Genomic DNA, 22,993 nt, shown 5'->3' with positions numbered 1-22,993 from the left:
GAAGGACCTACTAAAAGGCCAGGAGTGGAACTCACGTAGTCACGAGTTTGTGGGTGAAGAGGCCAAAACTCTCCAACTCAAAGAAGGGCGGCCATTTAGGTAAAAAATCTTGGGAGAGGTCAGGCTTTTGAACCAGCGAAGTTTCGGAGATGCAAAAAGAAAAAACCCAAGAGACAAGTGGTGGGTGAAAAAACTGGCACAAATGTGGGTCAAGAGGCTGAGTCAAGGGTGGCCGGGCGCCCTAGAGGTAACTTGGCCGCCCCTTCCTCGGCGGAAGGACCTACAAAGAAGGCCAGGAGTGGAACTCACGTAGGTCACGAGGACTAATCAGTCTGAAGAAACTGCCAAGCATATCACACTGGATTGCGACAATGATTGGAACCAGGTGATGAATGGAATGTTAGTATAGGGAAAAACTTCTGGTTCTTGTAAAGGACATAGGTATTGGTTTGCCTAACTAACATACTACTTGGGAACAAAATAAGCTTCAGTTGTGGGGTTCTTTGAACCTTTGGATCCTTGAATCCGTCCCTTTAAAAACAATAAACATACTGATTTAGAATAGCAAACTGGTAATGTCCCCTTGTTATAATACATGTTGATGCTGAGGAACCTTTCTTTGAGAAAACTGGACTTAGAATCGTAAATTCAGTATTTCTGTATTCAGTAATGAACAGTGGATCTGACAAATAAAGACAGATTCACATATATCAGTGTTTGAATGCATTCGATCAGTGTACGTATCCGGTACAGTGAAGATAGTATTGCCATGAGTTCTAATGGGATTATTAGCACCTAGCCCGGCCGAACGAATATGAATAGTCCCATTATGGGAATATCAACTTTAGGGTGTTATCATATTGGATGCATATATGTGCAAGTGAACGCTTGGTTGTTGGTTATACATGACCAAGCGTACAGATGAGACAACACAATCTGGAAAGAGCAATAGGAACACTCACACCGAACGCATGCACTTGCTAGTTGCATTGAGCAGCAGCATGCATGTTACAACGGGTTTCAATGGCACTTTCCAGATTTTGTTTTTCGGCTCATGCATGATATTTGTCGTGCACTTGCACATAAGACGCATTCAATGAGATCACACCCTTAAACCAGTTACTCACACGTCGATTATTTGCCGTTCTTATAAATTTTGATTTTGATTAAATTTTCTTCCTGGACTCTTTAAAGATTATAGGAAATCGTCATGGACTATTTGTCAAAAAATAAAAGAATACATATAAACATATTATATTATATACATCACATTCCACAATGTACATTACAATTTAAACCTCCCAAAAGTCTCATTCTCCATCCATAAATTCTTGAATACTGTAGTAAACCCAGTTTGCTAAATATTTTTTCCTACAGTTACGTTGAAAAGTGGCCATTGCTGCACTGATTACAGAACGCAAAGAATCACTTTTCCGCTCTAGTGCGGGAAAAATTTTTCTGCACTCCAGATTTGCAACATGGCAACGCAAAATACTTGGTAGGTTATATGGAGCAACAGTGCAGCAAAATCAAAATGAAGTTGGTAACAGTGACTGGGCTGCTATAGTGAGCAGAGGTGCAACGAAGCACAACGCGCAAATTATTACTATTATATATTATAACCAAGGACAACATTTTTATTCAATTTGACAATAAATTAAGGTTTTTATCAATAATAAAATTACACAGAAAAACATTTGATGGATTTCAGGCAATTTTACCCATAATTACCCACTTTTCATATTCAATGGTAACTCTAGGAAAAACTTAATGTGAAATACGTGCGCAAAGTTCCTCTGCTGCACTCAAGAAACCTTCCGCCCTCGCCTACGGCTCGGGCGTAAACGTTTCTTTCGGTGCAGCAAACTGTCACTTTGCGCACTAGTTGCACAAATAACTATTTCAATAGCTTTTTGAAAATATCCTTATTCTCATTTTCTCTCAAAGCTGATGGCAGTTGACTCATAAATTTTATACCCATATAAGAAGGCTTATTTTCATACTAAGCTGTCCTGTGGTATTGTGCAGAAGCTTTACTCTTATTTCTAGTGTCATAATTATGTATGTCACAGTTTCTTATAAAATTTTTATCTCTTATATACATAATCACTTCGAAAATGTACAGTGCAGGCACAGTTAGTAGTCCTAGATCTTTAAAATACTCTCTGCAGGACTCTAATGGCTTAAGACCTTTTATCGCTCTTACAGCTCTCTTTTGCATTCTTAAGATTTTATCTAAATTTTTGAGACTGGAGCCTCCCCAAACCAATATTGCATACCGAATATGCGACATTATCAGGGCATGATATACTGTACATGTTAAGATGGTGTTCCCAGTACTTAATCTTGAAATCTGCCTGAGTGCAAACACTCCAGATGATATTTTACGTCACAAATGATCAATATAGTTATCCAAAGACAAGTTCTAGTCCAGCAAGACACCTAGAAATCTACAAGATTAAAAGAAACTTGACAAACATAATCTATTCAATCCAATTGGATTTTGAGTGATGGCAAAAAATCGAAAGTCCAAGAATCGATGTGTGTTACTGGCTTTACTTTACCAGACACGTATACTGATATGACACTGATATTTGGGAATCCATCAGTTTTCTCGGTTTTCTAGTTGCATTTTTAGTAACGAACCAAGCATGGCATGACTTTTCATTTATTAATTCATTCAATTGACTGTTCAAGTCAAGTAAATTATTATAATAATGGAATAAGATATGTTTTACTGTCGAAGATGTATTTTTCTTTTTGCTATAGTGATTGTATAATGTTTTTTCAATAAAGATTTCATTTCATATCAATTGAATTAGTTGCAGACCTAAGCATGCCGGTGGGAATGATGTCCTTGAGCTGCAGCCGCCTGCAGAGCGGACTGCCCTCTGCGTCGGTGAGGAAGCTGTGCAGCTTCTGGTCTTTGCGACGTCGCTCCTTCAGCGCCTCCAGCGCGATCTGTTGTCGCGCGCAGAAAGTCGCCGCCGCTCGCTGGAACACCTCGCCTTCCGTGCCATCAAACTGCACACAAACAAACAAATTCATCAAATCTTCTGGAAAAATATAACACGAAATGTTATTTGATTGATTGGCACCGTTAGAAAATACATGAAACAGCGAAACCATAGAAAAATATAGCATAACATAGCATCGTTCATTATTCGACTATAACCATAGCCACCTATAATACAAGGCCGCGGCCTACGATATTGCAACGTCTCAGTGTAGGCCTACAATCTAATACATGATTGGCGGAAAAGATAAGCTGGTATTTTTAAAAATCTTTTTCACCAATCATGTACTAGATTCTAGGCATACACTGCAACGTCGCGTCCTTATTAGAGGTGGCTATGCTATAACTCATTAGAAGAACAATGAGGACTGACTGGTTCCTCGGTCTAGAAAAGTTGCCTCAGAGTCTCGGTCTAAAAGTTGCATTGGGCATGTCCAGAGAATAGAAAGTTGCAGGTTTATTGAAAGGCAATATGATTGGTACACGTAGAAAAGGAAGGCTCTATAGGAAATGGCTGGAGGATGTAAGGGCCGATTTGCGTGTTTTGGACGTCCAAGGATGGGAGAATGTGACTGAGAGGAGAAACGATTAGTGGTAGAGTGTGCAGGAGGCAAAGATCTACATCGGACTGTAGCGCCAAGGGAAGTAAAGTAAGTAAAGGACCTACTTATGTTGCCACTAGTTGAGATACAAAAATTCTCAGATGGACCGATAGTGAATCTTCCAATAATTAGGACCTGAACTAAATTTCGTTAATTGGAAATGTCAGTGAAGATAAAATAATAAATCACAAAATAATTATGTTCAGAAAATAATTATATAGAAGTCACATCAGCTATTTCATAATACACCAGTGGAGAAAATGGGTTGCCAGTAACGTAAAAGAAACATTTTGAATTTTTTTGATCCACCAATAACAGCATAGTCACCTCTAATACCACCTCTGTATTAGAGGTGGCTATGATAACAGTGATGATCGTTTTTGCAATTTCCACTACATAAAACAGAATAACTATTATTATTGAAAACAAAATAATTATAGATGGTAGGTAAGTAGGCATACAAAGTAAAAATCACAAATTTTAAATCGATTGATAATCAAACATCATTAGCAATACTGAATAAAGACAGTTCAGTAGGAATGCAATGAAAGTTTATTCAATCATGTTGTCAGGCCCAAACATACAAACTATTATTCATGTTTGCAGTAGATTCAAGTAAATTTCAAGATAGAATACCGTCATTATTCCATTCAAGTACATAATTTTCTTCCTTTATCAAAGTGCTCTACTCACAGGAACTCGTAAACATACATTGTTCGTAAACATACATATGTTTACGGACACTTCAGTTGGTGAACATATTTCCTCCGAAAACTAACTAACCATGCATGTTACATCAAACCACTTTAACGCTGTGCATGGCCGCGTTACCGCAGAGTGTGAATGAGTTAATCACGTGAACGCACGTGTACACTGCACAAGTGCAGACAATGCTCCACATTCACGTCAAACCAAGTTGTGGGAGTATCAACACATATTGGCCGACATTTAATCGGTCATGCTGGCCTTGATTCCAGGCGCTCCATATAGATATAGTTTCTATTGAAATCGCACGTTGATGTAATTGGTTTGATTTGAAATGCTCTATTGTCAAAAGCAGTAAGTTGAACAAAAAATAGAGGAAATATTCAATATAAAAAAAATCTATATTTGAAAAAACACGTTTCCACATCGGCAACCCTAAATTAATTAATATGTATTTTTCCAACCTTCATCTCAATGCAAATTTGCATTACAATGGAACTCATGAGTAAAATTAAGATATAAGTCAAAAGTTGGAGCTTATGAGTAAAATTGAGATATAAGTCAAAAGTCGGGAAGAGTTTGCCATTACAATATGATTGTTATACGATTGATCATAAAGGCGGATTTCATTCTCGAATATATTGAATCTCTAAGCTGGATTCCCACATCATTATCAGTGTATATGCCCGGTATAGTGAAAACATTATTCTCATGATTTCTATTCATAGACCTACTCGCTTGGCCGGTCTGAGTGAGAATAGTGCTGTTAGAACTAATAGGAATAATATTTTCACTGTGCCGGATACGTACAATGATACTGCAATGTGGGAATCCAGCTTAATTCTTGTTTTCACAATACATACCCATATTCAAATTTTTCAGATTCTTTACACCATTTTCAACTGATATAATAAAAACAAAGCTTGAAATTATCAGGACACAAGTGATTTTATTCAAAACTAGCAGGTAACCCGTGCTATGCAAGGGTCTAATTAAAAACTTGACAAACTGAAAACTTTACCTACTGAAATCGTGGAGAATTTTTAAAATAGGTCTATAACCATCCTCGGTAAATTAAGAATCAATATGCAAAATTTGATGTTAATCAAACGTGATGATGCGCCATTCGTGAATTTTCTATCCCGTATAAGCCAATTCTTTTCTTTATTATATTATAGATTTAGAATAATACCACACTAAAAATCCAAACACAGGGCAATTACATTAATCAACTAATTAAGTCCGTTCTTGTCTGTGTGACCAACTTCAAACGCTTTTAAATAGGTTAGTTCACTTTGTCGGTGTCCCAATTCGTTCAAAATCAACTTTGTCACTACCGCAAACCCTTCAAAAGCATGTAATGTAATACTGACTACAACACAGCAACCTTCCAGCAGGTCCAACATCAGGGATTTCACACACACACACAGACAGGGGCCATGCTTTCAAAGTGGATCGATCTCTTGGTGTTGAGTAGGACTACTCGTCAGCCAGTTACACACATATCGATTTTTGTTCGTACGATAAATTCATGTCCTTATAAATTTTATCAAGCACTAGAAGAAGATGATAAATTGTATCAGATTAAACAGAACTTAACAGACATCATGTGTTTAATCTAAATATCGGGGGACCGAGATTCGCTCTGGAGTGTAAAAGCAAAGAAAATTTGTAACGAAAGATTGAATTTATAGTTTTTTTTTATTCTTTTTTTCAGTCGTGCAATTATTTTCACAGTTATATGAGGAGGCACAACAGGCTTATGCCCAAAACTGTCCCTTTTCAAATTTATACTACAAATTTATGCTCGTTTAATAGTATAGGATAGAGTGTATAAGGACGGCAAAAAATCGTATGAACGAAAATCGATGTGTGTGAAACTGATTTGACATGTGATATTTTGGGAGTTGTGATACTCGTGGCCTATTTCATAGAGGTTATAATTTTTGAGAAACGGCAACACCTAAGGGTAGATTGTGCACACACTAGACAAGCACATACTGAAAGTTATTGAAGCAGTAGGAACAGAAGAAACAGGAACATAATATATTATGGCAGTAGGATGTGCACACACATAGAATGTTATTAAGGCTGTGCTAAGGCTAAAAATTAACTTTCTACTGGTGATATTTTTCAAAGTTTTTCTATTTGTATATCATCAAGCTATCAAAATGAAATAGTTTTCTCAAGAAAACATTTTTTTCGATCATTACTTTTTGAGATATGAGCGCATAAAGTTTAAATTTTTGGGACAGAACATTTCAAATTCGGTAAGAGATGAATCCATGAGATTTAGAGGATAAATTCTTCACGGTATTGTTGATTGAATAAAAAAAAACTTTGAAAATTTCAATTTTTGAGATAACTCACCAATTAATTGGTGAGACAATTAAATCAATTGGTGAGACAATTCACCAATAATAACTCAACTAAAAGTTATTTTTGGTAATTTTTAGTAAATTGAATAACTTAAAAGAAATTTTTTGTTTTACTTGATCAAAATTACCATGAAGAATTTATGCTCTAAGTCTCATGAATTTATCTCTTACCGAATTTGAAATGTTCTGTCCCAAAAATTTAAACTGTAAGCGTTCATATATCGAAAAGTAATGATCGGAAAAAATGTTTTCCTGAGAAAACTATTTCATTTTGATAGCTTGATTATATACAAATCGCAAAAAATATCACAAGTAGAAGGTTTATTTTTAGCCTTTGCACAGCCTTAAAGCAGTGAAATCGAGCTTGATCACTACGTTCACTCATTACTGTCAACATTACTATTTTACAATACCTGTAGTTTTATACAGGCCCCAAATAGATCTAACAACTTTGAGGCTAGATTAATCATTAATAATTATTTCGTATAACCTATTTTATTGATTACTTGATTGATTATCAATTTTATTTTCAAAACATTTTTGATATATTATTTCTATTCCTTGGCCTCAGTACTGACCATGTTGAGTATGAGATCTCCGACTCGCTGTACGGTGGGCACGGCCTCCTTGCGTCGGGCCTTCATGGCCTGATTGAAGTGACCATGCCGCGTCAGCATTTCGTCCAGGTTGGCGAACAGCAGCTGCATCTGCTCGACGGGCAGAATCTGCTGATCGCGCATTGGCCGGTAAAACACCTGGTCTAGCACCTTCAGGCCGCGAACGTGTGACCGCTCCGTGTGGAACAGCTCTGCAAACACACACAATACATGCTAAATTAATAGGAAATGATGGAGAAAGAACAGCTCTGCAACCAAACAGCACGCTAGATTGATAGAAATCATGGAAGAGAACAACTATGTTATCAAATATAAAACACGCTGAATTAGTAGAAAATTATGGGAAAAGAACAGCTCTGCAATCAAACACAAAACACGCTAAATTAATAGAAATTACGGAAAAATAACAGCTCTATAATCAAACACAATAAGCAATCTTTTGGATATTCAATTTCAATTCTATTTCTGAATATCAATTAGATATTATTGCCTAAGAAACACAAAAATGATGAAGCATTCTACATACACACCAACATTTCAAGAATTTGATAGTTTCACATCTTACAGAGTGTTTCTAAAATAAACCGACAGAATGAATAATATCATGAATAATCTTCTGACATTTGAATGAAGAAACAAGTTCTACAGTAGTAAATATGGGTCCTAAAATGAGATTTTGTTACCGAAGGCATAAGATTGCTCATGTTTCTTCAAATATTCAATTTTATAAATTCGTGGTAGCCTCATCCTCTTGAATTCATGATTCTGGTCAGTTCTCATGTGAAATTAGCTGAGGAGTCAAATAAATCTAATTAGTTGCATGTATCTACATTAACTCTGGAGATAATGTGGAAAATATGTCAAAAATTTTCAATTTGAAGAAATATAGCTAGGATATTTATTGTTTAATGATATTTTAAATAATAGAAAATTGTAGATTATTAAATGTAGATGGAAATGCTTAGTAACTTTTTAGTCTAGAAGGAGCCCAAACTATTCAAGTGCACAATTTGAACACACCAAGCAGTTCAGGTATTCTATTAAAAAAAACGTTTTTTATTAAATGTGCTATTTTTGTTTATTCTGTCCCCTTTGAAACCTGATTTATGAATGTGATGTTTGAATAAAGGGTTGCTTGAATTGATCTGAGGAAATGTGCATTAAAAATTTGGGATAATACATTTGCAGAATAATTTGGGAAGATCAGTTAAGATTCATGCTCCTGTTACTACCATTGTAAGGGTGACCACTTCAAGAGCTCTGAATACCACTTATAGGTTTAAAATTGCTTGTCGGTGGTTCGGAACCCACCTAAAGCTGGGGTCCTTCTCTCATCATCATCATCATCATCGGTTTCATTACTCGCGCACAAGCCTGGAGCTCATGTGAGCATCATCCTTAGCGAAAAAAGTATATACAATAATTTAGCATATTAGTATGGTGACTAACTGATAAAAACTAACTGATGGTAACTAACTCCTGACGTTTCTTCTCGCTTATCAAGTTGAAAAAAGTTTGTTTTCAGTTCACTGAATACTTGGAACCCCATTTTTTGAAACCACATACTTTGAACCCTACTCTCGAGCAACTCCTGTGCCCTACATCAACCACTTTATGACTCACCATTGATGACTTCCTGCCGCTTCTTCTCGCGGGCGGTGAGGTTGCTGAGGACATCTTCGGGCACAGCTCGCGTCCAGTCGGGTGGATCCGGCTCTGCCTCCAGGTCACTGTCCCACTGGGGCACGCCACCACCCACACTGCCATTCGTGGGGCACGAACCCCCCTCCCCGCTCACACCCCTGCCGCCGCTCACCGCCTCCAACGAGTTGCTCGGACTGTCCAAACTCCTACTGCAACAAAATACAAGGTTTAGTGGAATTTTGAAATGAGGAAATGTCTATAAGATTATGAATACTAGGACTAGTATAAGTATAGGACTAGTATAAGAATCAAAATTTTGGGGAGGCACAGTTTCGGGTTGTGCCTGTTGGTCCTACCCAATTATTTAAATGCATTAATTATTATTGTGTATGTTAAATCAATAAGTAAATAAATAAATAAATAAGGACAGGATTTTTGAAATTTATGGTGTCGAAAAAATCACGAAGTTTCAAATGTTTATAATGTTGATCTAATGAGCTTATTAAGCATCGGCATGAAATGCCAGACTAAAAAAAACTTTGAACGTATCTACGAATTCGGCTGAATAATTCAAAGAAATACATTTTCAAGTGACTACTGTACTAGAGTGAAAATGAAATAAGGCTTTTCTTAAATTGGTCGAGGAATTTATAGAGTGAATTCACACCCTATTATATGATTAATAATGTTATCAACTTTTTCAATCAATCAATGTTGAAACTTTAAACATAATGTACATCTTCTTTGCACATGTGTAGGTCTGCACACATTTTACAGTTACAAGTGCACTCTCTACAAAGTAATCCTTTGATTGAAATGAGGATTTATATTATTTCTGTATCGACATTTTATGAGTTCTCAATAAAAAAAGAAAGTGCATTAATTTGGGGGGAAAATGTCAAAAATAACTTTTCTGAAACGTTTATAAATTTTAATTGGCTTGACTGTTGTCTGAGTTATAATAATTCTGAACTATAGAGTCTGTGCAAACCTAAGTTTGCACCATTGTTCTTATGGAGTACATCACTGCCTGATTTCACAGAATCCACAAAGCCTGTGAAATAAATGTGTGAGAGGAAGAGGGAAATAGAGAGCCTGAGAGCGTAAGCCTTTTTTAATACATATAAACGGCAACAGTGTTCTTCATGCTCCTATTCTCATAATGAATTAACATTGGCCATAAAGCCCCGTGCTGCAATATAATGGTTGCACGGACTATAGCTATGAATTTACTAATCGCGAAAAACTTGGGCAAATTTTGGATAATTACCTCGTTGAGAGGCTGGAATTTGAAGAGCTACCGGAGTTTGCATGGCACGTTAATGTCTGGTTGTCTACGTCTACGTCACTGCAAAAACAAAGGAATATTATTAGAGAATCATCAAAAACAAATGAAAACACAGAACACAATAATCACAACATGACAAAAGCACAATGATCATTGAAATAATTGTAATCAATATACATTCAATTGGAAAAAATCACAGGTCGAAGAACCATTCTGACAATATCCCACACAATATAAAAGGAATGATGACTGATGTGATTTTTCTATAATAAAAGTACAAAGTTTATAACTTAAGTAAGTGGAGCCTCATGAAAAAGTAAAGATTTTATTATCGGCCACATACAATGTCCGTCCCACACACACATGGTAGGAGTATTAAAGCATAAAATCAGAGTTTGATAGCATCAATTTCTTGTTAATAAACTGTGCACACACATTTTACAGGTGCCTAAGCCCTAATCTTGGCAATAATGCAAGACGAGAGCGATCATTCATATCTCTTGAAAGTTACATAAAAAGGCTGTAACCATTAACGGCAAAGACAATAGTTTCGTAACGCAGTCACGTTCAAGCTGGAAAAGTCGTTCTGCAACACTGTCAAGTGTGTTAACTCTTGCTGCTGGGTTGGGAAAATAACAAGCACCCCCGCTAAGAGTGTGTCCCGATAAGGGGGGAGGCTGTTCGAACTACAAGTTTACGGAAAAAGAAGGAAGAAAAAGAGAAAGAGGTGGGAAAACGAGAAGAAAATGCCGAGGGAAACCAGAGAAAACGCAATAATTTTCCAGCAGATAACGAACGAACAAGAAGAAAAACGACGACTTGAGAGGGGTGGGAGTCGATTGACTGAGAGGCGAACTGCCAAGATTGCACCATTCTATGGAATAAATGCTGACTCCAGTAACCACACAATCAGTACCTTCTGGATTAAAATTACACCAACGCAATCTCGAATATTCCAGTCCCGGAAAATATTCCACTTGAGATAGGTTTCACAACCCTCCGAAGTGCTGAGACAATTATTCGGGATTTCAACATTTTTGAACCGTCTTTTTTCGTCGTTGTTTTTTCGAAGTTTTTCGAAATTTTATAGTTATCCAGCTTTTCCAGCTAGGAACATTTGGAGATAATATACTGTGGGAACAGTATCAAATTTGTGATAATTGTTGAGTAATATAATTATTAACGATGACGATGAAACAATAGGAGACACTATAAAAGTTATACACAATGATATCAACTCTGATTTCTTGATTTTAAGGAATAGTAGAGAGCATCAACTTAACACAAATTACAATTAAAATGGTGATGTAGAATGCTGAAATATATGCGAGGGTACCTGTGTAGAATCGAATAAATAGGAATCGAGGAATATTAAAGGATGGAGGAATTCAACATTGTTCTAGTGAAAGTAGTTTCAGTGATACTGTTATAATAAATTTTCCCTACGACTGGAAATAAATATTACAGTATTCAGAAATGTAACTACTTTATAGAGCTCTGGGAGGAAATTTAGACAAAGTTAATTTTAAATGCATCAAATTGATGAATCAAAAAATTAATAATTATTTAAAAACTAAGCAGAAACTATTTAAAAAAGTTATCTCCAAGGAAGTATGAAGTTTGAGAGTCGTGAATTATCATGCATGATAAGATAAATAGATGAATGGATTCCTTTTAAATTTTCAATAATTAATTACTTTTACCAAAGATGAGAAATTCTTGATCTAATATTTGCCAAACTTATCGCAAATAAAAATTTCAATATGGAGTTTTTGCCTACTCACTTGCCTATCATCTAAGTTAGTAATTTTATAGCGCATGAAGTTTAATATTTGCAACCGAGCGCCTCAACTGATGAAAATGCGTCGGTAATTCGACCATAAAAGAGGAAAAGACTTTTAAAAGGCTATTTGGCGCTGGAGTGGCCGTGTATACAACAAAGATAGGGGTAGCATGAAGGTAGAAGAATCAATTTAGAGACCAGCTCACTCTATTTCAAACTCTCCACTCTCTCACATACACTCCCTCTTTCTTACTCGCTCTCTCACTTACTCTCAAAACAGCTCTGGAGGATGAATTGCACAGCAGGAGGCTACTGTATACACTTTGCGATCAAGACGTTCCAAAGAAGTGAGACATGGATAAATGGATTAAGGGTGGATAAACAGACCGATTGTGAGGGTTGGTTTGCGACGTATTGTTACAAGTGTGACGCAATTTTTTCATGAGGATGACGTCGACAAGTGTCCTAGACTTGCGCTTGGGTAATAAAGAGACGTTGATGATGATGATGATTATTATTATTATTATTATTATTTTGTTGATGATGTTGAAAATGTTGAAGAAGATGATGATGATGAGAGATTAATAACTATATTTAATACTTATATATTATACTTTATTTATATATTATATCATACTTTATTTCTGTATTTTATATCGATTTTTAACCTGTCGTACATAACCTGATTAAAACTTCACAAAGAGTACTGAAGATTATATACCATTAGAATCGAAACCCTGGGTTTTTAGAAAGGTTTTTGGATACGTTAAACCGTCGGTCCCGGCAGCCTAAAAAGCAGTCGTTAGGTCATGTCAGAGGCCCTGAAATTGATCAGTTGCGGCCTGAAAACTCTGACACCAGACCTGAGTCAGCCAGGTCACTTGATATTATCATTATGTTGAAATAAGAAAGATAGATAATTTAGTACCACTGACCTCTTCTCAAAGGGGTATATGGACTTGTCAATCATTTAAATTATTATTTAATTGAAATTGTCCATTTTGAAATTGGGCCGTTGCACAGTAAAAGCAGCTGAATTAAATCAACTAGTGGCGTAAAACTAATCACAAAACTCCTCAAAATGAAGACATTGTAACAATCGAGACTTGATATGGATTCAATCAGTATAAGGCTAGTTACACACAAATCGATTTTTGAACGTACGATTTTTTCCGTCCTTATCACTCTAAGGGTAGGCACACACCAGTTAGTCAAGACAAGACTAGTCACAATACTTCACATAGTTGCTTATGAAGCAACACACACCGATTAGTCATTGCAATTAGACATATCTTCATAAGCAACTATGTGATGTATTGTGACTAAACGTGTCTTGTCTTTTCTTGACTAACTGGTGTGTGCCCAGCCTTAGATTAAACACATGATATTTGTCAAGTTCCGTTTCATTCTTTATTGATTCATACAACAAATACATCATCAAAAATGATAGGGAGAGAAAAAAATAAGAAAACCTTGTGCTATTCCTCGCCCAAATTTAGATAACGTTAACATAAACCGAAATAGGTTAAGTCTTGTAATATTGTTCACTTCACAAAATTTTCATTTCTTAAATTGTTTTCACAAAGTATATGTTTTTAGATGCTTCAAAACCAAAAATAGAAGAAAAATTTCACATTTCACGTTTAGTCTGATAGAATTCATTAGGACGGCAAAAAATCGTATGTCCGAAAATCGATGTGTGTAACTGGCATTAAATGAAATTCCGTTAAATGGTACTGTACAAACGGCACTATTTAGAAAAACATATAGGTAATTATTGTGTTTATATTTCACTACTAAGAACTAGGCCTACTACCTCTCTTAATACAGTTTTCAATTTACTCACATAGTATTCCTAGGCTTTCATGTCTGGCTCATTAGGTTTGATTCGTTGTTTCTTAGCATACTAACCAGAATTGCAATAAAGCATCATACCTGACTATAGAACCCTCCCAACACACTAATTTTACTAAAACCACAATGGTTGAGAATTCTCACCGAATGCATTCTTTAGCTGAGCTAATCCAGAATATAATTTGTAATTATAAGACCTCTTTGAGCGATGTGCTCCTTAAGAAAACAGGCCTTGCCACTCCAGTCCATCAGGAGTTTTCCATTTTTATATCTGCAAGGAAAACTCTGACTTTCTTAAGTAGCGCCAGACCGTTACTTAAAGGCTACTGGGCGTTTCCTTTCTCCTCTTCCTGCTTCACCTCTCACTCACCCTACAGATATTAAAACACCTCCACCAGTTATTCTCCTTTCTCACCTTCTTCTTCTTCTTCTTCATCATCTTATTCTTCTATCCCACCACTACATCATCATCATCATCATCATAATCACCGTAGTTCTATATTCCTCTACTTCATAATTTCCATCGTAGTCACACTTTTCCCCCATTGCCATTTCTTTTTATACTTCTTTTACTCCACACTTTCATTTCTTCATCTCTTCCTGCTTCTAATTTCTTCTATTTCTAATCCATCCTCTTCTTCATTTTGTTCTGCCTCATCGCAGTTCTGACCTGCTTCTTCTCATTATAATTACCTTTTTCCAACTTTTTCATCTTCTACTTTAATTTTCCCACATTTTCGTTCTTCTTTTCAGCTACTTCTTCCACTCCACCTTCAAGATTTTTCATCTTCTTTTTCTCAAACCACTTCACTAATTTATCACTTTCTTCTTCTGCAGCTTCCTTTTATTGATCTCCAACTTTCAGTCACCTGCACCTTCTTCTTCTTCTTCTTCTTCTTCTTCTTCTTCTTCTTCTTCACCACCTCCTGTTTCTCCCTCATATTTTTCTTTTTCTTCTTCTTCTTCTTCTTCTTCTTCTTCTTCTTCTCTTCTTCTTCTCTTCTTCTTCTTCTCTTCTTCTTCTCTTCTTCTTCTTCTACTCCTCCTTTTCTTCTTCTCTTCTTCTTCTTCTTCTTCTTCTTCTACTCCTCCTTTTCTTCTTCTCCTCTTCTTGTTCATCGTCTCTTCTCAACTTATTCTTCTCTTCTATCTCCTTTTCTTCCATCTTTTGTTTCTTATTTTTTCCTTTTTCCTTCATCTTTCTCATCAAGTTGCCTCTTCTTCTCTTTCTTCTTCCTCTTCTTCTCTTCTTCTTCTTCTCTTCTTCTTCTTCTTCTTCTTCTTCTTCTTCTTCTTCTTCTTCTTCTTCTTCTTCTTCTTCCTCTTCTTCTCTTCTTCTTCTTCTTCTTCTCTTCTTCTTCTTCTTCTTCTCTTCTTCTTCTTCTCTTCTTCTTCTTCTTCTTCTTCTTCTTCTTCTTCTCTTCTTCTTCTTCTCTTCTTCTTCTTCTACTCCTCCTTTTCTTCTTCTCTTCTTCTTCTTCTTCTTCTTCTTCTTCACCACCTCCTGTTTCTCCCTCATATTTTTCTTTTTCTTCTTCTTCTTCTTCTTCACCACCTCCTGTTTCTCCCTCATATTTTTCTTTTTCTTCTTCTTCTTCTACTCCTCCTTTTCTTCTTCTCTTCTTCTTCTTCTCTTCTTCTTCTTCTCTTCTTCTTCTTCTTCTTCTACTCCTCCTTTTCTTCTTCTTCTTCACCACCTCCTGTTTCTCCCTCATATTTTTCTTTTTCTTCTTCTTCTTCACCACCTCCTGTTTCTCCCTCATATTTTTCTTTTTCTTCTTCTTCTTCTTCTTCACCACCTCCTGTTTCTCCCTCATATTTTTCTTTTTCTTCTTCTTCTTCACCACCTCCTGTTTCTCCCTCATATTTTTCTTTTTCTTCTTCTTCTTCACCACCTCCTGTTTCTCCCTCATATTTTTCTTTTTCTTCTTCTTCTTCTTCTTCTTCACCACCTCCTGTTTCTCCCTCATATTTTTCTTTTTCTTCTTCTTCTTCACCACCTCCTGTTTCTCCCTCATATTTTTCTTTTTCTTCTTCTTCTTCACCACCTCCTGTTTCTCCCTCATATTTTTCTTTTTCTTCTTCTTCTTCTTCTTCTTCTTCTTCACCACCTCCTGTTTCTCCCTCATATTTTTCTTTTTCTTCTTCTTCTTCACCACCTCCTGTTTCTCCCTCATATTTTTCTTTTTCTTCTTCTTCTTCTTCACCACCTCCTGTTTCTCCCTCATATTTTTCTTTTTCTTCTTCTTCTTCTTCTTCTTCTTCTCTTCTTCTTCTTCTTCTACTCCTCCTTTTCTTCTTCTCCTCTTCTTGTTCATCGTCTCTTCTCAACTTATTCTTCTCTTCTATCTCCTTTTCTTGATTCATACAACAAATACATCATCAAAAATGATAGGGAGAGAAAAAAAATAAGAAAACCTTGTGCTATTCCTCGCCCAAATTTAGATAACGTTAACATAAACCGAAATAGGTTAAGTCTTGTAATATTGTTCACTTCACAAAATTTTCATTTCTTAATTGTTTTCACAAAGTATATGTTTTTAGATGCTTCAAAACCAAAAATAGAAGAAAAATTTCACATTTCACGTTTAGTCTGATAGAATTCATTAGGACGGCAAAAAATCGTATGTCCGAAAATCGATGTGTGTAACTGGCATTAAATGAAATTCCGTTAAATGGTACTGTACAAACGGCACTATTTAGAAAAACATATAGGTAATTATTGTGTTTATATTTCACTACTAAGAACTAGGCCTACTACCTCTCTTAATACAGTTTTCAATTTACTCACATAGTATTCCTAGGCTTTCATGTCTGGCTCATTAGGTTTGATTCGTTGTTTCTTAGCATACTAACCAGAATTGCAATAAAGCATCATACCTGACTATAGAACCCTCCCAACACACTAATTTTACTAAAACCACAATGGTTGAGAATTCTCACCGAATGCATTCTTTAGCTGAGCTAATCCAGAATATAATTTGTAATTATAAGACCTCTTTGAGCGATGTGCTCCTTAAGAAAACAGGCCTTGCCACTCCAGTCCATCAGGAGTTTTCCATTTTTATATCTGCAAGGAAAACTCTGACTTTCTTAAGTAGCGCCAGACCGTTACTTAAAGGCTACTGGGCGTTTCCTTTCTCCTCTTCCTGCTTCACCTCTCACTCACCCTACAGATATTAAAACACCTCCACCAGTTATTCTCCTTTCTCACCTTCTTCTTCTTCTTCTTCATCATCTTATTCTTCTATCCCACCACTACATCATCATCATCATCATCATAATCACCGTAGTTCTATATTCCTCTACTTCATAATTTCCATCGTAGTCACACTTTTCCCCCATTGCCATTTCTTTTTATACTTCTTTTACTCCACACTTTCATTTCTTCATCTCTTCCTGCTTCTAATTTCTTCTATTTCTAATCCATCCTCTTCTTCATTTTGTTCTGCCTCATCGCAGTTCTGACCTGCTTCTTCTCATTATAATTACCTTTTTCCAACTTTTTCATCTTCTACTTTAATTTTCCCACATTTTCGTTCTTCTTTTCAGCTACTTCTTCCACTCCACCTTCAAGATTTTTCATCTTCTTTTTCTCAAACCACTTCACTAATTTATCACTTTCTTCTTCTGCAGCTTCCTTTTATTGATCTCCAACTTTCAGTCACCTGCACCTTCTTCTTCTTCTTCACCACCTCCTGTTTCTCCCTCATATTTTTCTTTTTCTTCTTCTTCTTCTTCTTCTTCTTCTTCTTCTTCTTCTTCTTCTTCTTCTTCTCCACCTCCTGTTTCTCCCTCATATTCTTCTTCTTCTTCTTCTTCTACTCCTCCTTTTCTTCTTCTCCTCTTCTTGTTCATCGTCTCTTCTCAACTTATTCTTCTCTTCTATCTCCTTTTCTTCCATCTTTTGTTTCTTATTTTTTCCTTTTTCCTTCATCTTTCTCATCAAGTTGCCTCTTCTTCTCTTTCTTCTTCCTCTTCTTCTCTGAGCTTCTGCTTCTTCTTCTCAATCACCTGTTTGTCTTCTTCTCCTTCACATTTCACTTCTCTCATTTGTTACTCTTCTACTACCTCTTCCACTTCCTCAACCTCTCATTACCACTCCTCTTCTTCTAATTTTTCTTCCTCCTCCACCTTCTCCTCATTTCCCTGTCAGGCTTAATGAACTTTTCCGCCACAGGCTTCAGTCTGGCTGAGCTCTGCGCTGAGGAGTTGTCTGTGTACTCAATCTCACTCTAAGCCTTCCACCATTTTCCATCTCACTTCTACTCGTTGCATCATCACAGTCTCTCTCTTCCTCGTCAATCCTACACCTCAGACCGACCACCCTTGCACCACAACCACAAACCTACCACGTTTTCTCAGTTCCCACCCACAACTTAAACTCAATCTCTCGCACTCTTTTTTTTTCTCTCTCTCTCTCACCCTCACTCACTCACTCTTTCCCACCCCTTTTCTTTCTCTCACTCATATCTCTCTCACACCCTCTCCTTTTCTTTCACTCTCTCACTCTCTCTCTCCCACTCACAGCGTCACACTCCCCCACACCCATACACACACATCTCTCTCATTCTCTCTTTCCTTTCTATCACTCACTCTCCAGACCACCAGTTTCAATCGAATCTACCGGCTTAGTCTGTCTCCGAAAGTAATGAAAGGTTCCGAAGGTAACGAAAGCTTCGTGTCATCTCTGCCTTCATTTGTTTATTTTGCTTCTCATTGCAAGACGCCTTGAAAATGTTTATTACCTGTAGGCTAGAAGGAAGTTTTGTTAGGTCAAGTCGGCTTCAGGTGTTTACGTTCGCTCAGGATAAGTAGATTGCTACATCTTGGAAAACACTTACTATTTCATACTACTCTCCTCTACTGAAAGTACTTACTCTCTACTGTTTCTACATTTAATACTTGGTGAATAGTCTCTTACTGCTTCTGAAAGTACTCTCTACTGTTCTTTTCTTAGACCTACTACTTAATTATATACTTTCTCGCAGTTTCTCTTTAAAATAGAACAGTTGAAATAGTTTCTTCCACACTTTCTCGTTGCAATATTTATATTTTGTGTTAAGGTATGTTGTGTATATTTTGTTTATTTGACATTGTATTGTGATGCTGTTCAATGCAATGGGTCTATCATGACTTAGCACGTCATAATAAAAATCAATCAATCAATCTTCCTACAAGTATTTTTGAGAAGTGACACATCGTATCCGATGAGGTCGGCTTGCTGATCATACAAACTAATTCGAAACATTTCTCATGGTTTCAGTATTGTAGCGCTCTATTGTGAGACTTCAAGGTGTTACTGTAGTGAATTAGGACCAAGATAAACGAAACGTTTTTACAGACGTTTTCAGACGAATCGGCAGGGCAGAAAACTCTACGATTATCATCAGCTAGATCAGCTCGTGTGAAAACGCTTGAAAAAACAAACGATTCGAGTGGCTTGACCCTAGTTCAATACATTTGAATCATCTTTCGTATGGCTTGACCCTTTCCGTATGTTATAAGCAGCATCAAACATTGTGAGTCACTCCACAAAGTAGTTAGCGTTCTTGAATCAAAAACATTGGGGAGGCACGAATTTTATAAGAGTAGCTTGCCAAATTATTCATAATTATTATCATCATTCTGTGAAAGGAAGAGGATGGGTACCACCACACACTAAACATACAAATATATTACATGGTTCTCTGTCCTTTTCTCTACAAAGAGCAGCAGAATGCAACTTTCTCTATCCTGAACAAGTCTATGTGTGTGATTTCCCCCTTAATAAACATATCGTTAATGTAACGGAGTTGAAAACCGAAACTGAATATTTTACTTGGTTCATTATCTTTATTATCATAAGGAATGGCAAAATACAACTTTCTCTGTCCTGACCAAGTTCAGTGTATCAATTCCGTTCATCACATATCGTTAATGTATAAAAGAGATAAAAACTGAAACTGAATAGCCCACCTGGTTTAACCAATTCCATAACTACTCCTAAACTCTTAAATTGATTATCCACTACTATAGCACCACATTTTTCTGTTGCTTCCTAGCAAAATAAAACCACACAACAAAACACTAGTTCTAGAAAAAGCTATCAAAAATTGCAATGCAGCTGGAGAGTTGGTGCCAACTCGAATTATTACTCCCCTATAACAATGTTGACCTAGAAAAACTCACTGATGTGATGAACCCCCGCTGGGTGAGGGGGAGTTTGGAGGAAGGGGGGCAATTGACCCGGAGGAGATAGTCGTGGAGAGACAGAGAGAGAGTGAGAGAGACAGAGAGAGATAGAGAGCGAGAGAGAGAATGTGAGGGAGTGACTAGGCCAGAAGGGATGATGATACGACATTTGCATGGCCTTGACACCTACAGAGCCGTGTTTCGTAGCGCCGCCATGACAGTCCGCCAACAACAGCTCACGAGAAAATGTCAAACGGCTTCCGCGTTACTTTGCACACGAGAGAGAGAGAGAGAGATCAGTGATAAAGAAAAAAATGTGGCGTGGGAGCCAAAGAGGAACATTTGGATGGAGTAAGAGAAATATAATAAGATTGTAAGTACCGATTGAATTTCAATTGTGGTTCTCGTGGAATAATTCAGAAGAAAAATTTAACCGGATTATGTGAAAACAGCCCTAAGGGGAGAGAAAAAAGGAAAATTAAAGAGATAATAGTGGGCTGAATATATCATTTCCCCGGCGGAGAGTAGATTTACTTATTTATGCGGATATACATGCTCACTTATACACCCCATGCTTATTATAATCACCCCAGTTTACTGTATGAACTGGAGAAATGTTGAACATTGAGATATGAGAATATACTATTTGAAATTACTATAATATCATATTGTTATGCATTTACATGGATTGGCGGAGTTTAAACATATATAACTATTTTAATCCTTGGAGGGCGGCGAAGCTGGGGCGCAACCGGCCACCTCTCTTAGAAAGAGAGAGATTAAATTAGAGTTATTTATGTATGTATTTCACAATAAATACTGACTCATACCGTTATTTACAAGGAATGACAGTATTACGAATTTTACGAAGTATGAAAAATTAATTAATGAGAATAGAGATTGAACGCAATTTGAATAACGATAATATGATATTGCGATGTAACTACATAAATCGGCGGTGATTCAACAAATAATTGTCGATTCTTTGAAAAGGATATAAAATAACATCATTTCCATTAGCATACGTCCGGGAGATTGATTGATTGATTGAGTACTTCATTTATGTAGATTACAATATATACTGGCTTATACACTTATCTACAATAGCTTACAATACAGCAAAATAATAGATGAATTTACATAATATAGACTAAGAAAATAATTATTGAACTGTATATGATATGAAAAAGCATTTGTAATATAATAACTATAGATAATTACATTGTTATTACATGTATTGGCGGAGCTTTGGACATATCAATGTCCATTCTTCGGAAAGAATATTAAAAATATCCTCCCCACTAACTCTCTACCAGAGAGAGAGAGAGAGAGAGTGAGAGAGTGAATTGAAGGATAAGATAATATAGATAATGTAAAATATGTGAAAAATTGTGGAAGACATAGATACACTATACAATTTGAGAGAGGATAAATGGCGCGAAAGAGGAAAATATTAATTATAAATAAAAATTTAGATCACTATTGATACTTCACAGAGAAAAATTAGATTGCATTCCTTTATTCATGTAGATTTCAATGAGTGTTTGAGAAGAGAGAGACAGAGAGAGTCGCTACGAGAGGGTTGTAGTATAAACTGGGCCAGCACTGGAGTGTAGGCGTAATATTGACAAGGAGAGTAGTGTGCCAGGGGGTAGAAGCACCCCAGCCAAGGCCTCACTAAATACGCCTACAGTGTCTGTTTAGTGCGGCCTCGCCCTCTCCCTGGCCAAGTTCAAGGTCACTGAGCTTCACTTTCAACTGTCAGCATTCCTGATGAACAGACATCATTGCTTCCCATTCAACCATTGCTGACATTAGTAATTGAATATCACTACACCGTCGTCTTCATCAGCAAGTAATATTGAAGCTCAGGTCGATGACGGATATCCGACCGATTCCATCACTTCCTCCTGCATCTCCTTCTTCATTCTTAGACGAGTACTTTCATACTGAGTCATTCACAGCAATCATAAGGGAATCATACACATAGTATGTTATGCATGCTTTTGTCCATACTGACTCAACACTGCCTTGTAACCGACCTTTATAGTTTTCTGTCTTCATTCATACATCAACTCTTTTATTATATAGTATGCATTCTAATTCAAATTTATCTGTTCCTTGTACAAATTCAATACAGTTACCGTACATAATATTTACAGAAATGAAATTATCAATTGTACAAAAGAACTTAAAGCTAACCTGCTTGAACTTGTATGCTTTGCATGCCTTGTCCATGCTACAATACTGACTTATAATTAACTGTTTATATTATACTGCACTATTTTCATTCATAGATCAATTAATAGGATGAAACTTGAATTTTAAAAAACACTCAGACAGTCTGATAATGACCAGCAACAGGTCGAAACGATCGTCACTACCAAAGTAAGTGCATTTCCACTTCAAAAGTGTTTTTTAAAATTAAAGTTTAATTTTAACAGTGAAATGTATGGATATGCAACAGAGTAATAGGATGATTTTGAAATTGAAATAAAACACCTAGTTCAACGATTCCTATCTTCTGTGTATAGAGAGAGAAGTGAGACTGACGTAATAGTCAGTGGAAAGATGGGACTATATTGTTGCCAATTTTTCTCTACCACGGCCTTCTATAGTAGATGATGATTGTATTCCCGGTGTATATGATATAATATCAATAGTTGATTCTGGTTAATGAAGATCAATTATATCTCAAATATATTATATTCGCCAAAAAGTGCACATTTTTTATTTTTTAATGATGCATTTTAAGAATTGAAATTGAATAATTTGGTGAATAAAAAGACTAAATATTGTCCAGATATTCAGTATGGACCACAATATCACCTTCCCAACTACTCAGAAAATATTCTGATAGTTAGTACCTTATATTCCTTCACAGCCAACAACAAACGATTTGGCAACGGTGTGGAGTTGGAAAATGATACAG

The 22,993-nt window shown here is 36.4% G+C and overlaps 1 protein-coding gene across 1 annotated transcript in view; it reads right to left on the bottom strand.

Annotated features, from left to right (window-relative positions):
• The window catches only part of LOC111045203, a 296,666-nt gene that overhangs the window by 91,642 nt on the left and 182,031 nt on the right, over positions 1-22,993 (bottom strand). The window contains exons 9-12 of the mRNA XM_039422744.1: positions 10,233-10,310; positions 8,942-9,168; positions 7,280-7,509; positions 2,831-3,024 (exon numbers count right to left, since the gene is read on the bottom strand). Coding sequence (XP_039278678.1) covers positions 2,831-3,024; positions 7,280-7,509; positions 8,942-9,168; positions 10,233-10,310 — 729 coding nt within the window. The remainder of the gene's footprint in view (positions 1-2,830; positions 3,025-7,279; positions 7,510-8,941; positions 9,169-10,232; positions 10,311-22,993) is intronic.

The sequence above is a fragment of the Nilaparvata lugens genome, chromosome 3, assembly GCF_014356525.2.
Source record: "Nilaparvata lugens isolate BPH chromosome 3, ASM1435652v1, whole genome shotgun sequence".
In the NCBI taxonomy this organism is placed as follows: domain Eukaryota; kingdom Metazoa; phylum Arthropoda; class Insecta; order Hemiptera; family Delphacidae; genus Nilaparvata; species Nilaparvata lugens.
The sequence above is the reverse complement of the archived record's forward strand: the minus strand, read 5'-3'. Positions and strand labels throughout refer to the sequence as shown.